The sequence below is a fragment of the Hemicordylus capensis genome, chromosome 3 (genome assembly GCF_027244095.1).
Source record: "Hemicordylus capensis ecotype Gifberg chromosome 3, rHemCap1.1.pri, whole genome shotgun sequence".
NCBI classification, from domain to species: domain Eukaryota; kingdom Metazoa; phylum Chordata; class Lepidosauria; order Squamata; family Cordylidae; genus Hemicordylus; species Hemicordylus capensis.
The window spans coordinates 75059996-75085843 of record NC_069659.1 but is presented as its reverse complement, the minus strand read 5'-3'; the positions used below and the strand labels follow the sequence as shown (position 1 = coordinate 75085843).

Sequence of the window (25848 nt, the reverse complement as noted above, 5' to 3'; positions counted from 1 at the left end):
GTATTTGTATTCCAAGCTGCAGCTGACCCAATTCTTTATTCAGGTTACAGTAGCCTCTTCTTCACAAGCCCACTGCTGGCTCTCTCATCTCTTCAATTCAGTTAGCACATTATCCTGATTTTAATGAGGTGTAAAAAAGGGATGTGAATGATATTTTTTCCTTCTTGTGTCCCCCAGCACCCATGTTCCTGTGTCTATCCTTCCACATATTTCTGTGTTTTTAGTCGTCCAGTCTAGGTCCCTCTTTGATTTTCTTTCCAATCATGTCATTTCCTAGCTCCCATTAGAGAAAATTAGAGGAAATGGCAAAACTGGACTGCAGGCTGTTAATGAAAAGCAAACAGAAGAATGTTTTTAATGCTTAGTTCAAGACTTGTCATTTTCATGGTGATTTCCAAATGGTGATTTCCAAATTTTATTATTTATTGCTTCTAATACAGACCAATTATTCTCTTACACATTTCAACACTGATATTTTTCTATGCTTTATATAGGTGAGACAAAATGAAACACTAAAAATGAATTAAAGAAGTGGACCAAATTCAACCTTTGTATGGGTGCAGTCATAAACTGATGGCACCTCCTCAGTTTATTTCCCCCTCATATGTACAAAGTAAACATAACATAAGAAAGTCCTGCAGAATTGGCCCAAGGCTAATCTAGTCCAGCATCTTGTTCCATAGTGCGGCCCACTGATGCCTCAGAGAAGTCACAGGCAAGAGGTGAGGGCATGTCCTCTCTTGCTGTTGGTCCCCTCTGAAAGGTATTAGGCATCTTGCCTCAGAGGCAGGAGGTGGCCTATAGCCACCAGACTAGTAGCCATTGATAGACCTATCCTCCATCAATTTGCCTTGAATCCCTCTTAAAGCCATCCTACTGGCCATCACCACTTCCTGTGGCAGAGAATTCCATAGATCTACACACTGTGTGGAAAAGTACTTTCTCTGTTGGTCCTAAATTTCATGGGATGATGCCTGGTTCTAGTGTCGTGATAAATGGAAAGATATTTCTCTCTGTCCACTTTCTCTACTCTATTCAAAATTTTATGCACCTCTATCATGTCTCGCTGTAATCATATCTTTTCCAAACTGAAAGGCCCCAGATGCTGTAGCCTTGCCTCATAAGGAAGGTGCTCCAGGCCCCTGATCATCTTGGTTGTCCTCTTCTGTACTGTTTCCAGTTCTACAATGTCCTCCTTAAGATATGGTGATATGGTAAGATGCTTGGAGTTCCAAAAAGGTTTTTACAAAGTTCCCCACCAAAGGCCTTTGAGTAAATTTAGCAGTCATGGGACACGGGGATAGGTTCATGTGTGGATTAGTAACTGGTATTAGTAACAAGAACAAGAACAAGTAACAAGAACAGTTAGTAGGAATAAATGGAAGGTTTTCACAAAGGAAGGAAGGAAGAAGTGGGGTCCCCCAGGGATATGTATTGGGACCAGTGCTCTTTAACTAGTTCATAACTGATCTAGAAGTTGGGGTAAGCAATGAAGTGGCTAGATTTATGGATGGCACAAGACTATTTAGGGTAGTGAAATCAAAAAAAGATTGTGAAGAGCTCCAAAAGGATCTCTCCAAACTGGGTGAGTGAGTGACAAAGTGGTAAATGTGGTTCAATGTTAACAAGTGTAAAGTTATGCATATTGGGGGGTGGGGTGGAATACCAACTTCACATATACTCTGATGGAATCTAATCTGTCAGTGACTGGCCAGCAGAGAGATCTTGGGATTGTGGTGGACAGCTTGTATAAAGTGTTGATTAAGTGTGCGGCAGCTGTGGAAAAGGTACATTTGATGCTAGGAATGATTGGGAGGGGAATTGAAAATAATAATGCTAATATTATCATGCCCTTATACAAATCTATGATACAGCCACATATGGAGTTCTGCATACAGTTCTGGTCACCGCTTATTAAGTAGGATATTTTAGAACTGGGGGAGGTGACTAAGAGGGCAACCAAGATGACCAGGAACCTGAAGCACCTTCCTTGTGACCCAAGGCTACAGCATCTGGGGCTTTTTATTTTGAAAAAGAGGTGATTAAGGGGAGACATGATAGAGGTGTATAAAATTATGCATGGAGTAGAGAGGGTGGACAGAGAGACATTTTTCTCCCTCACAACACTAGAACCAGGGGTCATCCAATGAAACTGAAGGTGAGGAAATTTAGGACCAAAAAAAGGAAGTAGTTTTCCACACATCACATAATTAATCTATTGAATTCTTTCCCATAGGATGTGATGACTCTCACGGTTTTGGATGGCTTTAAAAGGGACTTAAACAAATTAATGAAAAACAGGTCAATCAGTAGCTACTAGTCTGGTGACTATAGGCCATCTCCTGTCTCAGCGGCAGGATGCCTCTAAATACCAGTTGCAGGGTAGCAACAGCAAGAGAGAGCGCATGCCCTCACCTCTTCCCTCGCCTCTTTCAGAGGCATCTGGTTGATTGTGGGGACAAGTTATATACTGTAACATTTTGCTAGGAAATCAGAAATTTCACAATTGATTTACTTCAGAACTTTTGGGTGGATGCCTTGTGGCACTGGCAATCTGTTAATTTTTAGTTTTTGAAGACAATTTAGAACATCCTCTCATCATCTCAAATTGGCCCAGTTCTTCAGGCTGCAAGTCTGAGAAGCTCAGTTCTGGAGTGTGTATATGGTCAGTATCCTCCACCATGAAGACAGTTTCAAAGAACTCATTCATCTTCTCTGCAATCTCCTTATCCTCAATAACCCCTTTAACACCCTCATTATCTAAGGGTCCAACTGCCTACCTGGGAAGTTTTCTGCTTCTGATATAGTTAAAGAAGTTTTTGTTATCACCTTGAAACTTCTAGCGATATGCTCTTCAAACTGTATTTTTGCACCCCTTATTGTCTCCTTGCATTTCTTTTGCCAGTGTTTGTGTCCTTTTCTGTTCTCTTCATTTGGGCAGGGCTTCCATTTTCTGAAGACAGTCTCCTTTCCTTTTATAACTTCCCTGACTCTACTTGTTAGCTATACTGGCGTCATCTTGAACTTCATGATACCTTACATCCTTCTTGGTATACATTCCAAATGAGCTATTATTGTGGTTTTAAATAAGTTCCATGCTTATTTAATCACTTTCTGGAGTGATTTGACCCACCTGACTTTCCCTTTCACCTTCATATTTACTAGTCCCTTCATTTTCGAGGAGTTTCATCTTCTGAAGTCCAGCGCAATGTCCAAGGGTTGGATTTCCTTGGCAATGCTCCACTCACATTTAAGCTGGATTGGATCACACTACAGTCACTGCTCCCCAATGGTCCTACAACTCTGACATCTTGCACCAGGTCCTGTGTACCACTCAGGATTATGTCCAAGATTGGACATAATCTTCTCTCTGCTTGGTTCCACAACCAGCTATTCTAAGGCACAGTCATTTAGCATGTCTAGAAATTTGGCCTCTCTGTCAGTACACACACGCGAATTTGCCCAATCTATATGAGGGTAATTGAAGTCACACATTATTACAGCTCTGTCTATCTTTGATACCTCTTCGATTCACTTTTCCAACTCCAGGACATTCACAGCATTTTGAATCGAAGGGTGATAGCACATCCCTAGTAACACATTTCTGATCAATCCTTCAGTTCTCTCCTTGAACTTTTCAGGGTTTGCCACTACGAGGATATATGACAGAGTCTTCAACATACCAAAATATTAAAATTATTAATTTATCTAGTTGGACAGGTTTATTTATTTATTTAACAAGTTATATACCTCCCAAAACTTATATCTCTTGGCAGGTTACAATAAAATATGTTAGTTTCATGATTCAGCATGTAAACAAATTATCAGCTACTATATTATTATTTTTTATTATTTATTTATTTATTACATTTTCTATCCCGCTTGTCTTCCAAGGAGCCCAGAGCGATGTACTACATACTTAGGTTTCTCCTCACAACAGCCCTGTGAAGTAGGTTAGGCTGAGAGAGAAGTGACTGGCCCAGAGTCACCCAGCAAGTAACATGGCTGAATGGGGATTTGAACTCGGGTCTCCCCAGTCCTAGTCCAGTAACCACTATAACCACTACACCACGCTGTACTTTATTATTTGTATTATTATTTAAGTCTAATTTAACCTTGACCACCATCTGATCAAGGTTAGGCTTGCAAGCACTTTCTACCTCCACAGGGGTGATGGGCCTATTAGAATGGCTCACCCGAAGAGGTTATGGGATCCAATAGGATTTCAAGAAGCCTTGGAGGTATTTAATGTCGGCTTTGCCTGTGATCCTGTTGATGCCCTAGTGGAGAACTGGGACAACATGCTCACCAGGGCAGTAGACACTATTGTTCCTAAGCGTCCCCTCCGACCTGCTTCAAAACTGGCCCCTTGGTATATGGAAGATCTACAGAGGCAGAAGCGGCAAGGTAGACGACTGGAGCGCAAGTGCAGAAAGACTCGACTCAAATCCGACAGATTTCGACATAGAGCACATTTAAAGATCTATGCTCAGACATTATGTGCTGCAAAGAGTGGTTCATTTCTGCCTGTATTGCATCTGAGATACAGGGGAGTTGTTCAGGGTTTTGAGGAGGCTAGTATACGCCCCCCTTTCCTTGAATCAGAATTTGGAGACCTCGGTTACCCACTGTGATGTGTTTAAATAATTTTTTGCAGATAACATCTCTTGGATTCAGGCCAACTTAGATAGAGGCTCAACAATTAATTCAATGTCTGAATTAATTTGATGTCTGAACTGTCACAACTCCTCTTATGTGGTTAGACTGGATCAGTTTCAGTTTGTGACTCCTGAGGATGTGGAGAAGCTGCTTGGAACAGTGAGGCCTACCACATGTTCCCTTGACCCTTGTCCAACATGGCTTGTTCTATCTAGCAAGGAGGCTGTTGTAGGAGGCCTGGTAGAAATCATAAATGCTTTTCTGGGGGAGGGCAGGATGCCTCCTTGTCTTAAGGAGGCAATTATTAGACCTCTTCTAAAGAAGCCTGCATTAGATCCCTCGGAGCTGAGCAACTATAGGCCTGCCTCCAACCTCTCATGGCTGGATAAGGTAATTGAGAGGGTGGTGGGATCTCAGCTACAGGTGGTCTTGGAGGAAACTGATTATCTAGACACATTTCAAACCATAGGCAGACTATGGGGTGGAGACTGCCTTGGTCGGCCTGATGGATGATCTCCAATTGGGAACTGACAGTGGAAGTGTGACTCTGTTGGTCCTTTTAGACGTCTCAGAGGCTTTTGATACAATCGACCATAGTAACCTACTGGAACGTCAAAGAGTGTTGAGGGTGGGAGGCACTCTTTTACAGTGGTTCTGCTCCTACCTCTTGGACAGATTCTAGATGGCGTCGATTGGAGATTGTTGCTCTTTGAAATCTGAGCTAAAGTATGGTTTCCCTCAAGGCATCATACTCTCTCCAATGCTCTTTAACATCTACATGAAACCGCTGGGAAAGATTATCACAGGATTTGGAGCGGGGTGTTATCAATATGCTGATGATACCCAATCTACTTCTCCATGTCAACTTCTTCAGGAGATGGCAAAACCTCCCTAAATGCCTGCCTGAAAGCAGTAATGGGCTGGATGAGGGAGAATAAACTGAGGCTGAATCCAGATAAGATGGAGGAACTTATTGTGTGGGGTCAGAACTCCAGAGATGATTTTGATCTCCCTGTTCTAGATGAGGTCACACTTCCCCAAAAGGAACGGGTTTGCTGTCAAGGAGTGCTTCTGGATCCTTACCTCTCCCTGGTATCTCTGGTTGAGGCTCTTTTTATCAGCTTCGGCTGATGCGCCAGCTGAGCCCGTTTCTTGAGATGAATGACCTCAAAACAGTGGTACATTTGTTGGTAACCTCCAGACTTAACTTCTGTAATGTGCTCTATGTGGGGCTTCCTTTGTACATAGTCCGGAAACTTCAGTTGGTTCAGAATGCGGCAGCCAGGTTGGTCTCTGGGTCATCTCGGAGAGACCACATCAATCCTTTGTTGATAGAGCTACACTGGCATCCAATAGGTTTCTGGACAAAATACAAAGTGCTAGTTATAGCGCTTTAGGCTTTATAGTTATAAAGCCCTAAATGGCTTAAGTCCTGGGTATTTAAGAGAACGCCTTCTTCGTTATGAGCACCACTGCCCATTGAGGTTGTCTGGAGTGATCCATCTCCAGTTGCTGCCAGCTTGGCTGGTGGCCACATGGGGGCGGGCCTTCTTGGTTGCTGTCCTGAGACTGTGGTATGTGCTCCCTACTGAGATACGATCCTACCCATCTCTGATAATTTTGAAAGCATTTGAAAACTCATCTCTTCACCCAAGCTTTTCTAGTTTTTTAAAAAAATGTTGGTTTTAATCTGTGGTTCGTTTTTAAATCGTTAAATTGTTTTAAGTTTTTGTATAAATTTTAAACTTGCTTTTTGCTATTGTTAACCGCCCAGAGACGAAGGTAGGTAGGCAGGTAGATAGATACATAGATAGATAGACAGATAGATTTAGGTATACAGTGTTTGCAGCTTATATTTAGCATTGCTAAAATCTTAACACATTTCAAAATGATTCATTGATCCCTTACCCAACCCACTTTCATTCAGGAAGAAACTTTATCAAATGAGATAAAGTTTTTCCCTTTACTGTAGATATCTTGAAAATAATTATCAGAGGGTTGCTCTATGTTCACTCAGTAGCACTGTGCAAGACTCACAGTGTGTTGGGATGATGTTGGGGGAATGGAGATGGTTTCCTCTGTGATTTGTAGAGTCACTCTTTTCATCATTTCCCTGGAGCACAGACAGTTTCATTGGCTCTGAGACGAAATGAACAATTGAAAACATTCTTCAGGACAGAAATATTCCAAACTTCACTTTCACAGCTGAAGGTATGTAGGAAAGATGGCTTTAGGCAGTGAGATGTGAAGGACAAGTGGAAAGTTTGTCACAGATGCTGATAGCGAGGCGATGGTTGTACATCATTTTCCCTTCATTGGCTCATGGACCCTCTCTCAGCTGAAATGCAAACGTGCAAAATGACACATTTATTTTTCATATTAAAACTGTTATAGTTTGGAGTTTCCTGTGCATTGCTGATTTGTTTTATTTCCTCCTTTTTCAACACAGATGTGCTGCCTCCAGTGCCAGGCCAAGGAGACAAAACCACCACAATGCTTTCTGATGGAGCAATTTACAGCAGCATTGACTTCACTACCAAAACTAGTTATAATAGTTCAAGCCAAATAACACAGGCTACACCATATGCCACAACGCAAATACTGCATTCCAACAGCATCCATGAATTGGCAGTCGATTTGCCAGACCCGCAATGGAAAAGTTCAATTCAGCAAAAAAGTGACCTAATGGGGTTTGGTTACTCTCTCCCTGATCAGAGCAAAGGCAACAATGGTGATTTCAGCTCTTATTTTTCTTATGAGAATTATTTGTAAGAATTTTCTGTGCATGGAATGGAAAATTCTAGTTTGCCTCCCTCCATTTCCATCTCCTTTAACAAAAATATACCTTGCATGCATCCTATTTCCTATACATATGCCACTAAATGTGTTGTTCTATTATTTTAGTTCATCTTTTGCTAATATATATCCTAACTACTCCCCATCTCTGCTGCCATTAGGATACACTGGGTTAAATATTTTTCACAGTCCTACCACATCAGCTGTTTACCAGCTAACTGCATGTTGTGCATGTGCTATATACTAATCACATGATGGCACTGTGACCTTTGCCCTTTAACCCTTAGCCTTACTTTACATCCCTGACTACCGATTGGCTGAGGGATTGTCTAATAGAATGCCACACAACCAGTCACAGGATTTCAGCACCACCAGCTCTCACAACAGCTCAGAAAGAAGTGGCAGCCTCTCAGGTTGGTTTCAATACAGTGTGTGTAAGGAGAAATATTCATGTTTGTAAGCAGGTTTCTTTGCATTCCCAAGTATAACCTTGCAAGAATGACCACTGCCCGTGCCCTACAAATCTGTGTTCAAATATTGCAGGGTGCCTTCCACTGAGACTGCTGTGAATATGTTGCTATTCACTATAGAAACCTTGGCTGATTAAAAAAAGAAAAAAAAAGTGTGCCTTATTTGCTCTAACTGAACAAGAAACCCATTTAGAGATAATAAGAAAATATTTGTAGCTTTTGTACCCTGTGTTTTTCAGCATGATTGGAAATCTTATTTTGAAACATTCTCACTTTTCTGGCACACAATGCTGACTTCATTCGTAAATCAATCTTCACTTTATAGCACTGGCTTTCTCTATGAAGCTTCATGATGAGGTTAATATTTTTGTTGTATCATTATTGATACAATAATGCCTGTGAGGCTTCACAATATTTCAACTGTATATCAAGAAATGATATCGCACCCGTAGTAATACATTGTAACTGACAGGAAAGCCTTTTTTAACAGTGGCATTTTAAAGTGTTAGAACTGCATACAAACATAAAGTATAGGTATTATGCTGCATGCTGTACTATAATTATTACACCGTTCCATTGAAAAATAGGTCACCTAGCATTAGGAACAGCAGTGAAGAATTTGGCTGTGTTAAATTATACATGCACATTTGTGCTATTTTAATAATACATTAAAACCACCTAGTTCAGAGTTTTAACTATTTTGCCACGGTACCTCCATTTGGTATTTTATTGCTCTTATATCTTCTTTCCCTATATCTCTTCCCTCTTAAGTCCCTGTGCACCTTTCACTTCTGTCTCCTACCTCAAATATTCCCCTGTATGATCATCTGCATCTCTTTGCCTTGTTGCCTTCTTCCTCCTCAGGGTCCATCCTGGATCCATGACTACTTGTCACATTAGAATTTTCCCCAGATTCTTTAAACTTTTATTCTGTCTTCGTTTCCTGAATTCTCATTTAGTTTCCTTATTTATTTACTCTGTTATCCAGTTATCCACAGTACAGTATGTGCACTTTCCTCAGGGGAAGACAACTGAGTTAGATGTGCATAAAATATTACAAAAAATGATTTTATCAGTTATTTCTAATTGAATGCCCTAATACTGTTCCAGCAAGAAACCAGTTACATTTACAATTTTCATTTTAACAACTACACTTGGCCTTGCGAATGAAACAAGAAATCAGCTCAAATAGTAAAGTTTTTGGTTATGTCCTTAACAACTCTCTTGCACAGAGACCACAGAAGATTATGCAAAACAGTATTATGAATATACTGAGATCTGCTATCTGAAAGAATTTGCCATGGTCTATTATTTTTCCCCAACAATGACTGCATGAAGGCTTAAAGCAGACATGAATAAATCAATAAATATAGTTTTGATAAAGCAAGTACATTTCAACTTTTATTCAGCTTATGCTTCATTGTGAGTAGGCTATATGGAGAGTGTGAAATAAAAAGACGTAATTCTGGGCAATTATACAGACTATTTTCATTCCATTCCACCCTATTATTATTTATAACCTTGTGACAACTATAACACTTTGCTGCTGGTGTTGTTAAGATAAAAAAATACTCTGCTCTCTCTCCCCCACTCCCACTTTTTCTGTCTTTCTTTTTTTAGCATGCCATCTGGAATCAGAGCGCTTTCAGGAAATGTAAATAATCAGCTTTGTTTCTTCATATTTCTATAATGTTTCAGGTGGGAAAGGAGGGAAGAAAAAGAAAAACAAAAATACTTCCAAGCCTCAGAAAAATAATGGGTCTAACTGGGCCAACATTCCTCTCCCACCCCCTCCAATACAGCCTCTTCCAGGCACAGAGCTAGAACACTATGGGGTAGATCAGCAGGAAACAGGGTAATGTTTCTTCTTCACTTTGGACATACTTTGAAATTGAGTATTTTGCAGCTGTGCTGCGTAAAGTGTGGAAGGTATTTCACATCAGTCATGTTCATATGTACAAATCTGATTCTGGTTTTTCTGTCTGAAGGAGCAGGCCTGTGTGTGTGGAGTAAATGGCAACAGTCTTATTAGAGCATTACAAATGAATCCCCTCACTTTGTTTTTATATCAAATGTATTCTCAGCTTGCACTGTATGGTGTGTACTTCTGTAGGGAGATGGAATCTGGAATTGTTTAGGTATAGGACTTTTTGAAATAGACTGCTGAGAGCAGGGTTCCAAGAAATACACCTGCCTTGTTTCCTCAAGCTGAGACAAGTGTGTTTTCTGTTAAATCATCTATGAATATTCAACTACTGGCTGAAGGTATTCCATCTTCCACATTCTAGGTTATCCAAATTATGTTTGCAGGAACAGATGCAAGACAGCTGTATCAGTATTGTTTTTAGGGGGCCCAAAGCTGTGTCTGAGAGATCCAGTTCTAGGAACCTCCCTCACAGACCATTTTCTGTCCTTGGACTACAAATCTTCAAAACAGATTTTTTTCTCTCCACCTTGATTCATGTCTGTGTATGTGCATTCTCAAATAACAAAATAGCTCCCTGATATGCTAACTTGTCAATCTACTACTACTGAACTAAACTAATCTGATGTAACAGGGTGCATCTGTTCAACTGAAAAGGCTATAGATTACCATCCGATTTTTGTCATTTTTTCCAAGTGATGGGAGCTCCTCACTAGATGTTTTATTGTCCTAGTTCCATTATCAGCATGCAAAAATGCCTTTGTTTCTATTTGTAGGGAGCATTATGCTAGTCAAAGCAATCTTAAACCGATTGACTTGCATTTGGCCAGTTGGTATACTGTAAGAAGTTCCTTACTTAGACTGGTAGCAGGATTTGGTAGCAGTAGGAAATACCATTTAGTTAGCCAACATTGTTCCTGATTCATCAGACTCTATCTAGAGGAAACACAGTGTAATTTTTTAAAATTAGGTTTGTTTGGTTTTTTAATAGCAGTTGTTTGCCTATTTGACTATAATTGTTCTGTAGCCCTTGGGAAACTGGGCTAATCCTGGCATCAGAGAAGCTTCAGCATGAAATTCTCCCTTATGTCCTGGATTTTCATGCTTAGTACCAGGTATGCCATGCAGCAAACATATTGTAGCTAAATAGGTCTGAATCTGACCAGTGCCTGGACACAAGACTATCTGGAAACCTTATGAATACTACTTTTTTTAAAAAAAAGTCTCCAGGTATAAAAATAAGAAATGCTGTTGTAGTACCTATTCTAATATCTAAGAAGAATATACATGTCTCATCTGCTGCCCAGAATTTTATTGTGATGTCTCACTAAGAATTTTTGGGCTTCTAGAATAGCATTTTTACTAGTGCGGTGGTAGTGGTTGCACACCCAGACAGGCCCCAATAATGACAGGACACATACGATTGTAAGAACTAGGGCCACTTTTATTAAATTTACAATTAACGTGCAATGAGGAGCATACCAAGTAGAGTGCGGGCTATCACCCATTTGGGTAAGCCTCATAAGGAGAAGTTTTTTCTGAGGTGTGAATTCTCATTCTATCATAGCAAATGAGATTTTTTTCAATTAAACAACTCTCATGACCCCACTTTCACTTTTTCACACTTTCCTTTACTATGCATAATACGAGGAAGTAATCAATTTAGCACACTTCACCTTATGAAGACAAACCTCATAAAAATAAATTCACCAAAATTCACCCCTCTGCCCAATCACTCTTAAATTGGGGATGGGTGGTAGCCTCCACCCATTAGGCACTATCTACCAGCCCACCCCACTCCTTTGGGGAAGATCCACTTTCTGCCCCCAATCTGCCCCAAAGACACCCAAACTTCAAAAATTCTCAAAAAATCAGCCCTCTGCCCAATCCCCCTGAAATTGGGGTGGTAGCCTCCACCCATTAGGCACTACCACCCCACCCCACTATTTTGGGGCAGATCCACTTTATGCCCCCAAACTGCCCCAAAGTCACTAAAACTTCAAAAATTCTCAAAAAATCACCCCTTTGTCCAAACCCCCTGAAATTGGGGTGGTAGCCTCCACCCATTAGGCAATACCACCCCACCCCACTATTCTGCCCCAGGCCCCACTTTCTGCCCCAATCTGCCCCAAAGACATGAAAATTTCAGAAATTTGCCAAAAATCAGCCCTTTGCCCAATCCCCCTGAAATTGGGGTGGTAGCCTGCACCCATTAGGCACTACCACCCCACCCCACTCCTTTTGCCCAGATCCCATGCTATGCCCCCGAACTGCCCCAAAGTCACTAAAACTTTAAAAATTCACCAAAAATCAGGACTTTGCCCAATCCCCCTGAAATTTGGGTGGTAGACTCTACCCATTGGGCACTACCACCCCTACCCAAAGTTTTGCCCCTGGGCCCCTTTTTACCCCCCCGGATCGATTCGGATTCAGATTCAGATTAAATCCGAATCCGAACCGAATCAAGGGTGATTCGGGTGACCCAGATTCGGGCACAAAACAGAACAGGGGTGATTCGGTTCGGGTCTGAGCCGAATCACCCAAAAACCTGAATTGCACACCCCTAATAATAGAACAGTATCCAGAATATTCAGAGCACACCAAAGAAATATAACATCCTTAACACAAAATCTGACTAAACAAACTTTTCCCTACATTAAATTTTCCCTTTCCTTGAACTCACCAAATGCCTAATGAGATTTCAAGCCTCCTGTAATCTTGTCTTCCCAGCCTTTACAGTTATCCTCCTGCAGCCATTCTCCATGGCTACATGTCCTCCTGTGCACCTCCAGCCTAGCCTCTTCCAAAAAATAACTCAGTTCTTTCTGGCAACGTCTTTCTAGGTCCCACCCACCTGGTGTGCTGAGCCCTGGCATTCACCAGCCTGTCAGTCAAGACAGGATTCACTTCCTGTTAACTGTTTAGAGAGAGAGGAGGCTGAGCACTACAAATGATCATTAGAGATTAATGTAAGTAGTGAAGGCAGGCAGCACCATGAATTTCATTGTGCTGCCTGACCTCCCCACTGGCTCCTGCTTCCTGACCAGAGTGTGCTCAGCATATTCAAACACCAATGCACCTGAGAAGAGAAGTATAACTAAGGCCACCGCCAAGGAAGTCATTATTTTCATCCTTTGCTCCCTATATCTGCTCTTTATTTCACCACTAGACTTAAAGAGCCTTAAGGATATCAATGGAAGCCTAGGGAAACCATGTAAAGGGTCTTGAAACCATCAGTGGAGCAAAAAGGAACCCTAAGAGGGATGTAGGGGGTGGGGAGTAAAACCAGGATTGACAGTCATGGGCCATTATTTCTCCCCATACCAACCTCTCTCACAAGATTTCAGACATTTACTGGATTTAAAATGGTCCTAGATGGTTTATGTGTTTTGGCTCATGATTGCAGTGCATCTTGATATGAGTGGTTCTGGCAGAAGGACATACCTTCACAGAGATTTTTCTCTATCCTACAAGTAAGACAAAGCTTCATCTTCTGAAAAAGATCACTTTAAAATGCTAAGGATCTGTTTCATTCAATTATGCTTTTGTGTACTTTAAATATGTAGCTGTTGATCATGGAAGTTTTAGCCCACATTTGCTGCATAAACAGATAACAATGTCCTGTGCATGCTTTTGACAAATAGGGTAAGCTGGACTTTTCCAGTTCAGATAGATTTTCAGTGGATATTTTTTTTCTGTGGGCCTGGACAAGGCAAATTAATTTCATAGCTGAATTTTATATCAGGTTTGCTTAGCTATAACTCTCTTATTATTGAGACATGTAGTCCCATACAAAACATAATTACCTTGAAGTGACTGATATTTATTCAATAAAACTTTTCTTCCAGTAGGTGTGCCTATGATTATCTTGCCAGAAACAGTTAAGTTGTTGGACTGACAAAATTCAAGACCCTATTGTTTTATCCACAGTGGACAAGTTTGACTTTAGAGATGGTTTGCAATAATTACTTTGACAGCAACAACAAACTATAGATAATAGCTTTGAAAATATCGCATTCTTTGTTCATTTAATTTGCAGAAATTGAATAGTTTTGAAATGAAATTTAAAAATGGATTCTACCTGACATCTCTGTTGGTTGGCTCTTGTTGCTCTTTATCAGAAAGATAAAAGGTGGAGTCTTGGCTTTTCTGAAATAAATGGGGGACTCTGTCCATTTCAGAAGAAAGGTTTTATTAAGTTTATTCAATTTGATTGTGATAATTTTTCTAAAAACAGATTTTTTTCAATGACTATTTATTATCCTTATAATTATTGGAACTTCATTACTTAAATGAAAGACGCAGTCCTAAACTTAAATGATTTATCATTTAGCTATGACAGTGATGGTTGGTGCCCACCGTTACCAGTTCAGACATACCTGCATCAAGGAATGGAGGATGAACTAGAAGAAGAAGATGACAGAGTTCCTACACCTCCTGTCCGAGGAGTTGCCTCATCCCCTGCAATCTCTTTTGGGCAGCAATCTACTGCAACGCTTACACCCTCTCCACGGGAGGAGATGCAACCTATGCTTCAAGCCCATCTTGATGAGCTGACCAGGGCCTATCAGTTTGATATAGCAAAGCAAACTTGGTAAATATAGCAATTATCCAGATGCTCTTTGGGAAATGAAAACACCAAAAGTTGTAACACCAGAGTGTAACATTTAGGATTGAACTCGCCTGTCCTTGAACCTTGACCATGCCATCTTTGTACTTTTAGTAACTGCATAATATGGGGAAATGGACAGATATGGATTCTTTGCAACAACATGATCAGAAAAAAATTGCCGATTAAATTGCCAGCTCCTGATTAAGAAAACTTTCTGTGCTTTGAATGGCTAATAGGTGTCCTACATCTGTATTTTCTCCAGTCCTACTAGTTCACACATTTTTCTTAAACTCATGTCTAGATCCTGTGTTAAAACCATGTTTAAAGAAACACTTGAATGATTTTTTCTTACTCGGCTTTAAATTGTTTTTTGCAGATCACTTCTCTACATTATCTAAAGTTATTTACTTCTATTTATATACAACTATTTATACAGAAACTATTTTAAAGTTTCTTGGGGCATGGTTGCACCATGAATTGTATTTACTGAAATTTATAGATGAATGAATATTGTTAAATCAAGCAAAAAACCGAACAAACCCAAAATTGTACATACATATCAGCTTTCTTGTTAAAGAATAAGAAGTCCACAAATCTCTGATTTTGGGGGGAAATGTATCTGTTTCACAGGGCATTAGGATAAAAGCCCTATGGATACCTTTTTAGTAGTGAGCAGCATAAGCACTAAAATCTTTGCTTTAGGATAGGCTGATGTCCTATGAAAGCATGCCTGGGGAAACTGATGGACTGTTGAAGATAACCTCTTAATTTCGTTGCATATAATCTTTTCATTTTCTTGCATCTAAGTAAAGTAGAGCATGAGGAAAGTTGCTTAAAACACACTACAGAAATCGTCTTAATACTGATCTTGGTATTCAAAGAGTAAGTGGAATAAATACCTCCTTATAACTACTTACAGTAGTAAAGTAGTACAAACATGAGAAAAAAGAAAGGAGAATCAGTGACTGGGGAAAAAGCCACAGACCCATAGGACAAAATAGAAGGTCACTGCCTTTGGGACACTTAAAGTGCAAAGATATCCTTTAAAGAGAATAGGACCTCAACAAGAGGAGAAATGACTTAAAATGTTAAGTAAAGTAAAACTAGTTGCTGAATGGCACAGTACCAAAGAAAAGAAGTGGAAATGTTTCATGACATTCAAAGGCCACAAGAAGAGTTATTATAGGTCAAAGAGGCTTGTATATATTCTCTGTCGATGCCAAAGCCAGCTGTTTTCCTTGGACAATTTTCAGTACTCCAACCTCGTTTGCAAGCTGCAGCCAATCAACAGGGTGCTTAGGCCACCTCCTCCATGGGATAGAGCTTGTTTATATAACAAGCCAGAAGCCCAAGCATCAGCTAATTCGGGTCTAGGTTAAATGTATAATTGTGCCAGGCAGGACACAGATGCATACCCTGGCATAATTTCAACTTGTACCTTGCAGCTGTTATGCTTCCTGTGGTGGCATACAAACTGCAGGTGCAACTTTTGGTGTCTGTTAACACCATGTATCTCATTATGTAATCTGTGCTATTTAGATTGGAGATTATGTACCCAATGTACACCATATCTGATAAACTGACTATGCTTTAGTACAGTAGTATGAGCCTAAAATACTCTTCTGTTAGTGTAACAGTAACATGGCAGTAGCCCAGCATGCAAGAAATGTTCTTAATATCCTAGGACTGGGCATACCCAAATGGTACAAATAAGCAATATTTGGGCAACACACTGCAGCACTGAAGATTGAGTTTTAAGCAATGGAAAGCTGCCAATTTTTAAAAAGAGCTTAAAACATGTCATAAACTAGAATGAACCCATTCTAATTTGGTGTGTGCGGTTCTGGAAACATGTTATGTGGTTATATAACAATACTCCAACATCTTAGTTATTAATTATAGAATGTTCATAGGCAAAGGAAAGACTGCCACCTTAGTTAAGAAAGAGCTAAAATATTTTCCAAAGAAAATGGCCATAACATTTCCATCAGGCCTATTCTGTAAATGAAAATATCCAGCTAGATCAGAATTCTTCCATAAAGGAAGGTTTGGAAATTTCCTATCTTATATGTACCTTAAGATACAGGGTGCATCTTGAACGCGATCACCATGTTTGCAAGCCTCCCATCCAATTCTTAGGCAACAGAACTACGCAGCAAAAAGACAGACTGGGAGCCGGGTCTCACAATCAGTAAGAGTGAGTGGGCAGAGCGGGCTAAGCCTGCTCTCCCCACTCACAATCAGAGCAGGAGCCCTGGGCAGCTGGATTGCTGGCTCGGTGATGCTCGGGGGCCGCACAGCCCCCGGAAGCTCCAGTATGCCCTGCACGAGTGCGCAGGGCATACTGGGGAGACCCCTGGAGCCAGGAGGCGGCTTTTTGCCTCCCCTCTGGGAGTCTACTCATGAGTAACCATGGCACGGAGCCACATCGCAGCTACTCACAATCTTCAAAATCAGGTTTGCGGAGCACTTACTCTGCAAACCTGGTTTTAGGGCAGGGGTAGTTAGGCGGGTTACCCACCTAGGAACCACCGGGCTCACAGCTGAGCCCGGTGGTTCACACAAGGGGGCAAAATCGGGCTAGCCTCCGCTAGCCCAATTTTGCCCCATTGTGTGAATAGCCTCTAGGAGTCCCGTTGCAGTACACACTAGGGATTTCATATTCTGTTTCGAGATTTCATATTCTGTTTCGAGCTCAAAACGAAACACAGTTGGCCAAAACCTTTCATCAAAACATAGGGTGCTATGGAGATATTGGGGAAAGATTAAAAATTTGCTGAAAAATATGCGCTTGCCCATTTCTTTTGTGGATTGTATAGTAAGTAGCGCCCATCATGCCCTAACACACAACCCCCTTTGATGTCCATGGGAGCGGCCCATGGGGTGTTTCAAGTTTCCCCATTGTTCCCTATGGCCAGAACAAGCTGCACTCACAGAGTACACACAAATTTTGCACTGCAAATTGCAATGCAAATTGCACCTATCATGCCCTACCACACAACTTCGGTGTCCCTAGGAGCTACCCATGGGGAACAATGGTATTTAGAGCTCCACATTGTTCCCTATGGCTGAAACAAACTGCACTCATAGTGCACACAAGTTTTGCATTGCAATTTGTAATGCATTTTGCAACCCTGCCTTCAAAAACGCTGCAGATTGGAGGCACACCGTAAAAGGGAATATGACCTTCCCAACTCAGAACACACATTTAAAACACAGACCAAAATTGGCCAAAAAAGAACCAATGACCCAGAATCCACTGCCAGCCACAGTGTCTGTGCTGCAGTCACATAATTGGCACAAGTTGCTCACACACAATTATGACTCCTTATATTCCTAGCATTGCAACAGCTGCCACAGCAGCACCCTTAGCGGCAAGCATTGCCATAAGCTCAGCTACAGCAAATTCAGCCACATTTTGACTGACTACACTTTGCAGTGCACATTGCAGAACAGAACAGAGCAGTGAGTGAAGCACAAGTTGTCTCAAGGCCAGACATGGAGCTCAGCTGCCACTGTCCATGTCTCACTACAAATCTCACAAACTACTATCTCACAAGCAAATCAAACCACAACTCACAACTCAAGATTACCTTTGTCAATCTGAGATCCAGCAAAACCAGATAGTTGTAACAGCAGTAGCACAGAATATTATGTTCAGTGTTGGGAAAAGAAAACCACAAAATCAAACCTTCCTTCCATCCATCCATCCTGCCTGCCTGCCACAGAAAGACAGGACAGAGCAGTCATGGCCTGGGCAGTTCAGCTGTCTGAAGACTGAACAGGATTGAAGGAGCAGGGTGAAATGTGAGCAGTGCTCACATGACTGCTCTGTCCTGTTTCTCTGTAGCAGGCAGGATGGAAAATATTCCATCTTGGGGGGGTGGCTCTGGGAAGAGCATCTGCATGCTTGCGTGTGTGCAGAAGGTTCCAGGTTCCTTCCCTGGCATCTTGAGATGTAGAGCTGAGGGAGAGACTCCTGCCCGTAACCTGGGAGAAGCCTGACTCTTTGTACTGTAGACGATACTAAGCTAGATGGACCCAATGGTCTGAAAAGAAACAAAGCTTAGGAACATAGGAAGCTGCCATATACTGAGTCAGACCATAGCTCCATCTAGCTCAGTATTGTCTACATTGACAGGCAGCGGCTTTTCCATGGTTGCAGGCAGGAATCTCTCTCAACTCTATCTTGGAGAAGCTAGGGAGGGAACTTGGAACCTTCTGCTCTTCTGCTCCAAGAGTGGCTCCATCCCCTGAGGGGAATATCTTTCAGTACTCACACTTCTAGTCTCCCATTGAAATGCAACCAGGGCGGACCTGCTTAGCTAAGGGGACAAGTCATGCTTGCTACCACAAGACTAGCTCTCCTCTGTAGACCCTTACCATGGAGGAACTATATAAGGGCTCTCTCTCTGCCTCCCAGTCCCTTTAAATACTTTTTGAAACTCCTTTTTAAATTGTTTTTATTTATTGTTCAATTTCTATACCGCCTTTCATTAAAACAATTTCAAAGCGGTTTGGCTTGATCTTTTGGCTCCCTCCTCCCTTCTCCGTCCCCTCAGCCAATGGGGCCACAGTTGCCCATGACACACTCGATTTGTATGATAACAAGCCAACCAAGAAGCCAAAGAGATTGCAAGCCAAATGGAAGCCAGTGCCAGAAAACCAACCAGCAAGGGAAAACAGGCCTCCAAAAAGGTGCTCAAAATGTTTTTATTCGAAACAGTTTTGTTTTGTTCCGAGCTCGAAACAGGCCCTTTATTTAAAGGACATTTTGTTTTGAGCTTGAAACACTTGAAATGACCCATTTTGAGTCAGACCTTTCTGCACATCCCTAGTATAGAGATCTTTTCCAGCCTGATTATAGGCTTAAGTCCTGCAGCCACGATTGGGCATGTGTCCAAGAGTGCTTTCAAGAAGGAATTTCTTTTTTTAATATCCCTTGTTGAGTCCTTACCTCTTTTCCTTTTTTAAAAGCATTTTTTTTATTTTCAACAAATACAGCACATGTATATAAACTGCGCAGCAATGTAAAAGGGGCGGGGGACCTCAAGCAAAAGCCAAAAATTAAGAGCCATTGTTGGTTGCTGAGCATGCAGATACAACTTGACAGGAGACAATTGAAAACAAATTTCCAGAAATATCATTCCAAAATTTGATTTGAGTGGATGGAAGGATGGAACTGGCCATCCTTTATTGACATATTCAATATATGGAAACCTATTTTTAAAGACATGTCACTTCCCCCACCTCTTGACAACCCTGCATGTGAAATAACTGCATCATGTGAAGCTTCTATAGATCAGCATACAATGGAAGAGAAAAGAGACCTCAAATAACTTTACTTCAGTAGTGATTGCTTCAATCTCACTGTTGTTACATATCAGATAGCTTGCAAGTTTATTTTAGCTACCTCTTGAAGAGCTGTTCCTTGATTGTTGGTTGCTTCTGAACAAAAGTCCTATAATTCAAAATAATAAATTGTTTCTAGTATACCTTTGAGAGCTCTATTAAGTTTTGTTCCTGTGCTGATGCTTCACTTTCTTTCCCTTCTATGTCAGCAACTACATGGCTACATCAAACACAGCTTATACTGAATGTTTTTATTAGTTTCACTGTACTTCCATCAATGAAGCAGAACACTCTGTTGATTTGCTATATGATCTGAAATAGAATAATTACCTCGGTAGTTTTGATCAAAATTGCTGCAAAATTAATCCCATATTAGCATGAACTCGGGTGCTTCCAGATGCAAGACTCTTTTCCACTTCTATAGGTTTCTGCACAGACATGGAGCTTTCATATGCTGCAGTTCTTGTGGATTTATTTTTTGTACTCATTTTCTTATTCTCTGCGAACACTAGTGGTGGCACATTGTCAGTTGGTTGTCTGTAACGTCCCCGGTTCCTCCCATTTTCCTCACTTCCCCACAGTGCTTATTATGGGAACACACAGAAAGAGGGAAGTTGGCTCGAGTTCAGATTCCCCCCGTCCTTTAAATTTTGTTGTCCCACTCCTCTGGTTTATCAAACTTCTGCAGCATCCCTCTCTTCCGATGAACATTCTCTGACTCTTTGGAATGGGGCAGTGGTATTAAGCACAACTCTGCTGGTTAGAGGTAGGGATGTGTATGAAATATGGTTCAAGTGCTTTGGGGGAAATTGGGCAGAAAACTTTAAGAAAAAAGGAGAGCACGCCCATGCAGCTTCCTGCTGGGGAGGCATGCATCCCAATAACCCCCCGCACAGTGCCAGCATGGAACATAGGAACATAGAAAGCTGCCATATACTTAGCCAGACCAATGGCCTATCTAGCCCAGTATTGTCTTCACAGACTGGCAGTGGCTTCTCCAAGGTTGCAGGCAGGCACCTCTTTCAGCCCTATCATGGAGAGCCAGGGAGGGAACTTGAAACTTTCTGCTCTTCCCAGAGCGGCTCCATCCCCTGAGGGAAATATCTTACAGTGCTCGCACATCAAGTCTCCCATTCATATGTAACCAGGGTAGACCCTGCTTAGCTAAGAGGACAAGTCATGCTTGCTGCACATGGCATCCACGCATGCACAGGTGCCATTTGCGCCACCATGATCAGCATGGTGTTGCTGACCATGCAAATGGAGCCCGTGCATGTGTGGATACCATGTGCTTGCTGGTGCTGCAGGTAAACAGTGAGAGAGTTGCCATGGCAAACCAGTTGTGGTTTTCCAGGGCAACTAGAACTGGAGGGCAAAGTGGGCAACTATAGTATGATGGGCAAAAACCTTTGTTTTTGCAAGTAGTTCAGCTAGCATTTTCAAGTAAAATATCTGAGCAGTGAAAAGAAGTGTTTTGGGGGGACAGGATGCTGCTGACATCTTGTAGGGATTCTGTAAAATTCTCTGTGGCAATATGTATTTTTGATACAAGGAAGCACCCCTACTCTAAGAAAAGTAACAAAATTGGGATATAAATGTTCCATTTGTTTTTAAAGGTCATTTCTTGCACTCCAGTGAGACTAAGAATAAGATTAATGGAAAATGTTCTTTTTTGCAGTGCAGTCCAACTGATGTGGATTTTGGACTGTGTATCTGACTTGACCTTTCTACTTTCAATAATACTAAGATATACTTGGAGATTTACCTCTTTGTCTCTCCTGAATTCTCTCTCCCAGGGCATTCATGCTTCTAGCATCATTCTAGAGATAAAACTACTGCTTTCGTTTCTTGTTGATTTATTATGCCTCACATAGGCAACGTGCGGCTCTCTAGATGTTGCTGTACTACAGCTCCCATCACCCCAGACACAATTTATTACAGCTGGGGGTGATGGGAGCTGTAGTTCAGCAACATCTGGAGAGCCACACATTGCTTACCCATACAATGTGGTAGAGACCATGGTAATTATTGGCTGTACAATTCGGCAATAGTCATATGCATGAAGCTCCATTTTAGTACTGTCCAGAAAACCTTCAGAAGTGTAATTATTTCCTACAACATACCTACACTACATCATAAACACTAGTGCTTGTGATATGTTAAAGAGTTGACAAAAGATACAGAATAAAAGTCAGTCAAAGTTAAGCATACCTAAATCCACTTAATTTCAATGGGAGTGTTGAACCATAATTTTAAATCTCACCCACAGAAATAAAAGGGACTTTAATAGCTGAAAATCTAATGCATATTTTGCTCAGAAGTGAGCAAATATGTTCAAGGGGACTTACTATTCCCAGGTAAGTAGACATAGGGTTGCAGACAAGAAGGCTTCTCTTTGGTTGAATCATGATCATAACTTAATATACAGCTGTGTCCAGGATTCAGATATAAGCCTTTTCTCCTTTATTCCAGGCACATTCAAAGCAATACTCAGCCACCTCAGACCCCGATTCCACCATTAGGATATGTGTCTGGGACTCTAATATCAGATTTGGAAACAAATATTCCAGAGGATGAGGATGAAGATGATATTGAAGAGGAGGCTGTAGAAATCACAAGGCCATTGAGAGGACTAGAACATACTCCAGGCTCCAGCATGGACAATCTAGAGAGCTCTGTGACAGGTAGGTAAACAAAACTAATGATGAACCCGATTTGCCAGGGCATCAAATATATCATAAATAAAATAATGTTTAAGGGCATTTTATTCTGCTCTATTTCTGTTGCATTTAAAATGTGCTAATATTAAGCACAACAGTTAAAGGAGGATTTGAAAATGCTTTTGCTTTGCTGCAAATGATAAGAAAATTCATGAATTTTAAAAAGCTTTAAAGACATGAAAGAAAACTCAATTATATCCCAGCTTTCATGGAAAGTTCACTCTACTGGGGACGCAAGTCTATTACACAGGGGGGAAGCAAAAAGAAGCTTGACTTAAAAATAATATATTTTGTATCTCAGGAGCAACATGAAAAGCTGACATTATCTATAAAAGGCTTCTAGATATTTTTGACTGTGTAAAAGTAATGAACACAAGGAAGTAAAAAGACCTTTTTTCTGAATAAAAAAGCTAGATTATCCCAACATTTCGTTCCACAATGAAGAACTTGTATGTGGTGACGTGTTTATTTTGTGGCCATTTCTTATTGCTAAAGTTCATCATTTGATTAACTGGATACCTTTACTGTTTCTTTTTTCTCATGTGCATAGCAATGTTACAGTTGGACCTTCAGATTCAAACCTGAAAAAACTAAGCTTGCACACAGACTGAATTGGTCATAACATTCCTGTCAGTGGAAGATAGGCAGCCATTTCATTTTGTAAGAGAAAAAGGCTGGTTTTTACATGAAAATCAAGAACTTGCTCATACCTTCATCAGATTCTCAGTCTCATTGATGCTGGACCTATACTTAACGTACTGCATCTAGATTGACTAAGGTCTGTTGAAGCCCAAGCATGCATAATCTATATAGCCCATTAAAAATATTGTACATCTCCTCAGTCATTGATCTTTATGGGACAGTATTAATTTCTGAATATATCTTCAGGATTTCTGCTCATTGAAGACATACCAATGCATAGACTCTTAATTTTTGGCTTCCTTCTATGTGCCTTACCATTTGTTCTGAACACTTCATACCCTTATCTAAACACTGCAGCCTGAAAACACATTGCAGTTCCCAGTGTCAGAGATGGGAATATGACAGTAATGAATCATCGGTACCTCTGATTTTCCTCTTTCTCTCTTGTTGAATTAAAGGAAATGCTGCTTTATCCCACTTTTCAGTTTCCCTTCCCTGTGCCTTGGGGCCAGACTGCTTGCCAAACTAATTAAGATTTAAGAATTGTAGCTCTGCTGCTGCAACTTGAAATCCAGATCTAACCAAAGGCTTTTAGAGTTACAAGTCTAATCTCTGAATTTGGAAGGTTGGCTTATTAGTGCACAAGTATTTAAGTTACTTTGCCTGAATTTACTCAAATTTCTAGCATAATCCTTCAGGCTGTAATTCTCCATATTTTTTGGTTATTTCTCTAATGACTATGAAGCCTTTCCAATAGTAATATAGTGAATGTTGTATAGTGTTAGAACATGAATATATACATTCTAAATTTGCTTACTACATATTGTACGAATATGTCAATACTGATAACACTATTTAAAAAACAGTTTACATATTTACATGTGTACAAGTTACTTTCATTTATGTCTTCCTAATATTGGTCAACATTGCTATTTTAAATACTAGCACTTTGTAATTGTGCTTGTATCTTAGGGCACAATGTTTTGTGTTTGAGGGCTTTCCCTCCACAAAAAATCCTCTATGCTTGCACAGTTGCTAGTAAGCATTGGATTCATGTAGTAGCAATGAATTATTCTGTAAAAACAAGTTAACATATCTCTGTGTCCCTTTCATTAAAAGTGTAATTATTAATGTCTTGTTAGGACTGATAGTTTAATTCAAGTGCAAGGAAGCAACCATTAAAATTCTGAAGCATCCTTTCCAAAGGATAATGTTATTGAAGTTGACCTTAGAGGGGAAGGTTTAACTCCATGTCATGATTTGTTAGCACTAGGTAAATCGGCTGATCTGAAAAGCTAAGCATTCTGAATATCCCAGTTTCTGTAAGCAGTAATAGCCTTCTCATTTTCTTCAGTCTGCTTATTTAATTTGAGTTGCTATTTATTTGGAGAGTTTAAATGAGCATATTAATTTCAACTGCAACATGATTTTCATTTTGGTAATAGATCAGAGATTTCTCCTTAATTTTTATAAGTGAAATACATTTTAGTTCAACCTTTCTTGAATAGAAAGGGAAAACAGTAGGCAAGATCCAAGCGAATCACATGATTCCGCCTGGTGGCCTTTTAGAAGTGCAAGTTGAGACTAGTGAAGAATTCCGGGGGAAAGGAGTATGAGGGTTCTGAGAACGCATGCCCTTAAAGACCAGTTTCCGTTCCTGCTATGTCCCTTTCATCTAGCAGTGGTTTCCTTGATCACTGAAGGGGGCTTTTCCAGGAAACTGGTGGGCAGGAGAACCAAGTCCTATCCTATGCCTGCAAGTCATTATAATTACTGACTTCCCTACAGTCACACTCACACAGCTGATGCTGCACACTGTCTTATGCTGCTGGGGTATTACTTATAGCTTGAGAAATATACAAAAGTGAAGCCCTTGCCTGGGACAATTATTAAAGTTTCAGGGAGGCAAAGGTTTATAAGGACTCCTTCCCTGTTTTCCCCAAGGATAGGAGAGAAACCCTCTCCTGTATTGTACTTTCTCCAATCCCCAGGATATACCACTGTAGAAACAGACAACAGTTGGATATGTGTATCTCCCCCCCCCACCTTTTTCAGAAAGTTCACATAAAGATATAAGATAAATGAACCAATGTTTATTACTTTCAAGCCTTAATTCATGTGTAAATAATGCATCCAGCAATGATAACCATATAATGACTGACAAGGACAAAGAAGTGTGAACATGTACAAGCAAGCAAGGAATTCTTGTTAGCCCAAAGAAGCCATCAATTGCACAGCACTAAAGTTGCAGACCCCAAACTATATATAATTTATGATGTACATATGTCATTCCCAATGGCCAATCCAGGTGGTTAACAATAAGCATTCCAAATAGAAATATGGACAGTAGCCTAGTTTAATAATGTTCAGTAATCCTGTCCTTTTGTTATTTTCAGTAGAACTCAATAGTAGAATTTTCAGTAAAACAATGAGGCTGCCCACACGAGCTGCCCTGCCCAGGCTTGGGCAGGCCTACCTGGGTCAGGCTGCTTGTGTGAAGCGCCAGGATCAAGGCTGATCCCACTGCTGCCTTCCCGGGTAGCCCACCATCTTAATTTTAACCCACCATCTTATCTAGGTCAAGGGTCATGTGTCTGCTTGGGTTGTAGGCAGCCTGAGCAGACACAAAGCCAGGTGCCTAGAGCTTGAGGGGAAATCCTTCAGTGCACTGTG

At 40.8% G+C, this 25848-nt stretch overlaps 1 protein-coding gene across 18 annotated transcripts in view; it reads left to right on the top strand.

Annotated features, from left to right (window-relative positions):
* The window catches only part of ROBO2 (roundabout guidance receptor 2), a 735763-nt gene that overhangs the window by 664448 nt on the left and 45467 nt on the right, over positions 1-25848 (top strand). For 13 of the 18 annotated variants that reach the window (XM_053307032.1, XM_053307025.1, XM_053307024.1 and 10 more), the window contains 5 exons: positions 7109-7390; positions 7743-7868; positions 9624-9780; positions 14183-14443; positions 22286-22497. In XM_053307032.1, the coding sequence (XP_053163007.1) occupies positions 7109-7390; positions 7743-7868; positions 9624-9780; positions 14183-14443; positions 22286-22497 (1038 nt within the window). The remainder of the gene's footprint in view (positions 1-7108; positions 7391-7742; positions 7869-9623; positions 9781-14182; positions 14444-22285; positions 22498-25848) is intronic. The other 5 variants (XM_053307038.1, XM_053307028.1, XM_053307029.1 and 2 more) reach the window with 1 other exon arrangement.